General features: G+C 42.7%; 1 protein-coding gene across 1 annotated transcript; it reads right to left on the bottom strand.

Annotated features, from left to right (window-relative positions):
* Positions 1 to 552: 552 nt before the first annotated feature.
* On the bottom strand, positions 553 to 1,679 carry LOC124520387 (mortality factor 4-like protein 1). The gene has a single exon (XM_047091281.1). It carries the CDS (start codon positions 1,412 to 1,414, stop codon positions 710 to 712), a length of 705 nt encoding a protein of 234 aa, XP_046947237.1. The 5' UTR covers positions 1,415 to 1,679; the 3' UTR covers positions 553 to 709.

Below are 1,679 nucleotides of genomic sequence, written 5' to 3'. Positions count from 1 at the left end.
CTCAAGATTCATCCAGGTTGTACCTTGTGTCAGAATTTCCTTCCTTTTTATTTTTATTTTTTTGAAATTTAAAGAAAAAATTTATTGAAGATCTGAAAAACAATTCCTAAAAGATTGGCTTTTCCAGAAAACTGTAGCTACACAACGCATTGCATCTATCATGTTAACACGTGCATTAGACACAACTACAAAACCATGAAACAAGCCACCATTCTTCAACAATCGGAGCAAAGGGACGATGCCTAAGGAACAGCATGGATGGCCTGTAGGATGGCCTCTTTACTTTAAGCACCATAAAAATAGGAGCACAGACAGATGAGCGTGTTCAGGTATATACACTGAATCGAACCTTTGGCACTAGGAATCAGAGCAGTTTGTCATACAGCATTAACACATATTATAAAAGTGCGGAGTGTCAAAGGGATAGAACCACCAGCATTCAAAAGGAGCTTGGTCGACTAGGCAATAAAACACTCTACAGTATGTCTCTCGTCGTCCATCACTGAATACACTGGTAGCGACTTTGAAATTAAAAAAAAAGAAAAGAAAAAAGGAGCTATAACCCCTTTTATTTTCTCTGTTTAAGATCAAACAGAAAACAAACATCAATTCTGTTATACACTAACATTTGCAAAGTACATCATTTGTACAAGAGGAGGACTAAACAAAAATGTGTTTACAGAAATCCAAACAGCGTCAGTGCCTTGCCTCACACAGCTTTCCGATGGTACTCAGGCAGGGCGACTTCATAATCGCTGGCACTAAACAAGGTTGCAGAATTCTTTGCCAGGTATTTTAGGAAGTCATGAAGATAATTCAGCAACAATGCAAGACTCTTCTCGTCCAGAGGAGTATAGGCCAACATGGCTCCAATTCGTACAAACAATCTCAGTAGATGCGGCGCCCCGTACACCTGGGACATGGGCGCGTCCGGGTGGTCTGCGAGAATCTCCGCGTACTGTGGCTTCTCAAATTTGTAGAGCAGCTGAGTCCCCAGCATCACATTGAAGTACTCCTTTATGCCGGCCACCACCTCATTCACAGCGTACTCATTATCTGTGTTTCCTCGAGATTTCTTGTAATTTGCATAATCCTCTAGAATGGAATCCACGTTCTTCTTGGCAGGAAGATAAAACAGCTGTTTTTGCCGGGTAATTAAGTCCCAATCATCAACAAGCCACGGTTTTAATTCTTCAGGAATCTTTACTTTCACTTCAACTCTGTTCATGAATGTTTCCTCATTCTCAACGGTAGGATCCACTCGGGCCTTTTTCTTGCGAGGAGGCTGAGGTGTCTCGCTGGTACTGCCACCATCTCCATTTCCAGGTGTTTTCTGTTTGTTCTTTTTGGTTTTCACTTCAACACTTTTCTGCTGCAGGCCGGCGGTCTTCTTCCCTGGGGCAGCGCCTCTCATCTTCCCCTCTGCATACTGCTCCTGATTGTCTTTTTGAAGTTCTCACTGTTTCTGCAGATTGGTGTCCACGTACTTGAGTACTCTGCTTTCTGGAACCCATTCGTCCCAATTTTTATCCCAACCACTGTAATATATAAAGTATTTCACTTGTTTGTCCTTTATGGCAACCTTTACACACTTTGCTTCATAGAGAAGAGGCCCATGAAAGCACAGCACTCGCTCACCCTCCTGGAATTTGGGCTTCGGGTCCTGTTTCGGCACCATT

Source organism: Lynx rufus, unplaced genomic scaffold (genome assembly GCF_022079265.1).
Source record: "Lynx rufus isolate CCGP_SWC_20201006 ecotype Redwood Valley unplaced genomic scaffold, mLynRuf1.p SCAF_1, whole genome shotgun sequence".
NCBI classification, from domain to species: domain Eukaryota; kingdom Metazoa; phylum Chordata; class Mammalia; order Carnivora; family Felidae; genus Lynx; species Lynx rufus.
Note: the sequence above shows the minus strand (reverse complement) of the source record. Positions and strands in the feature narration are given on the sequence as shown.

Excerpts from the sequence above, each read along its gene's own strand:
- LOC124520387 (XM_047091281.1), bottom strand. The coding sequence starts at position 1,414 with ATGAGAGGCGCTGCCCCAGGGAAGAAGACCGCCGGCCTGCAGCAGAAA.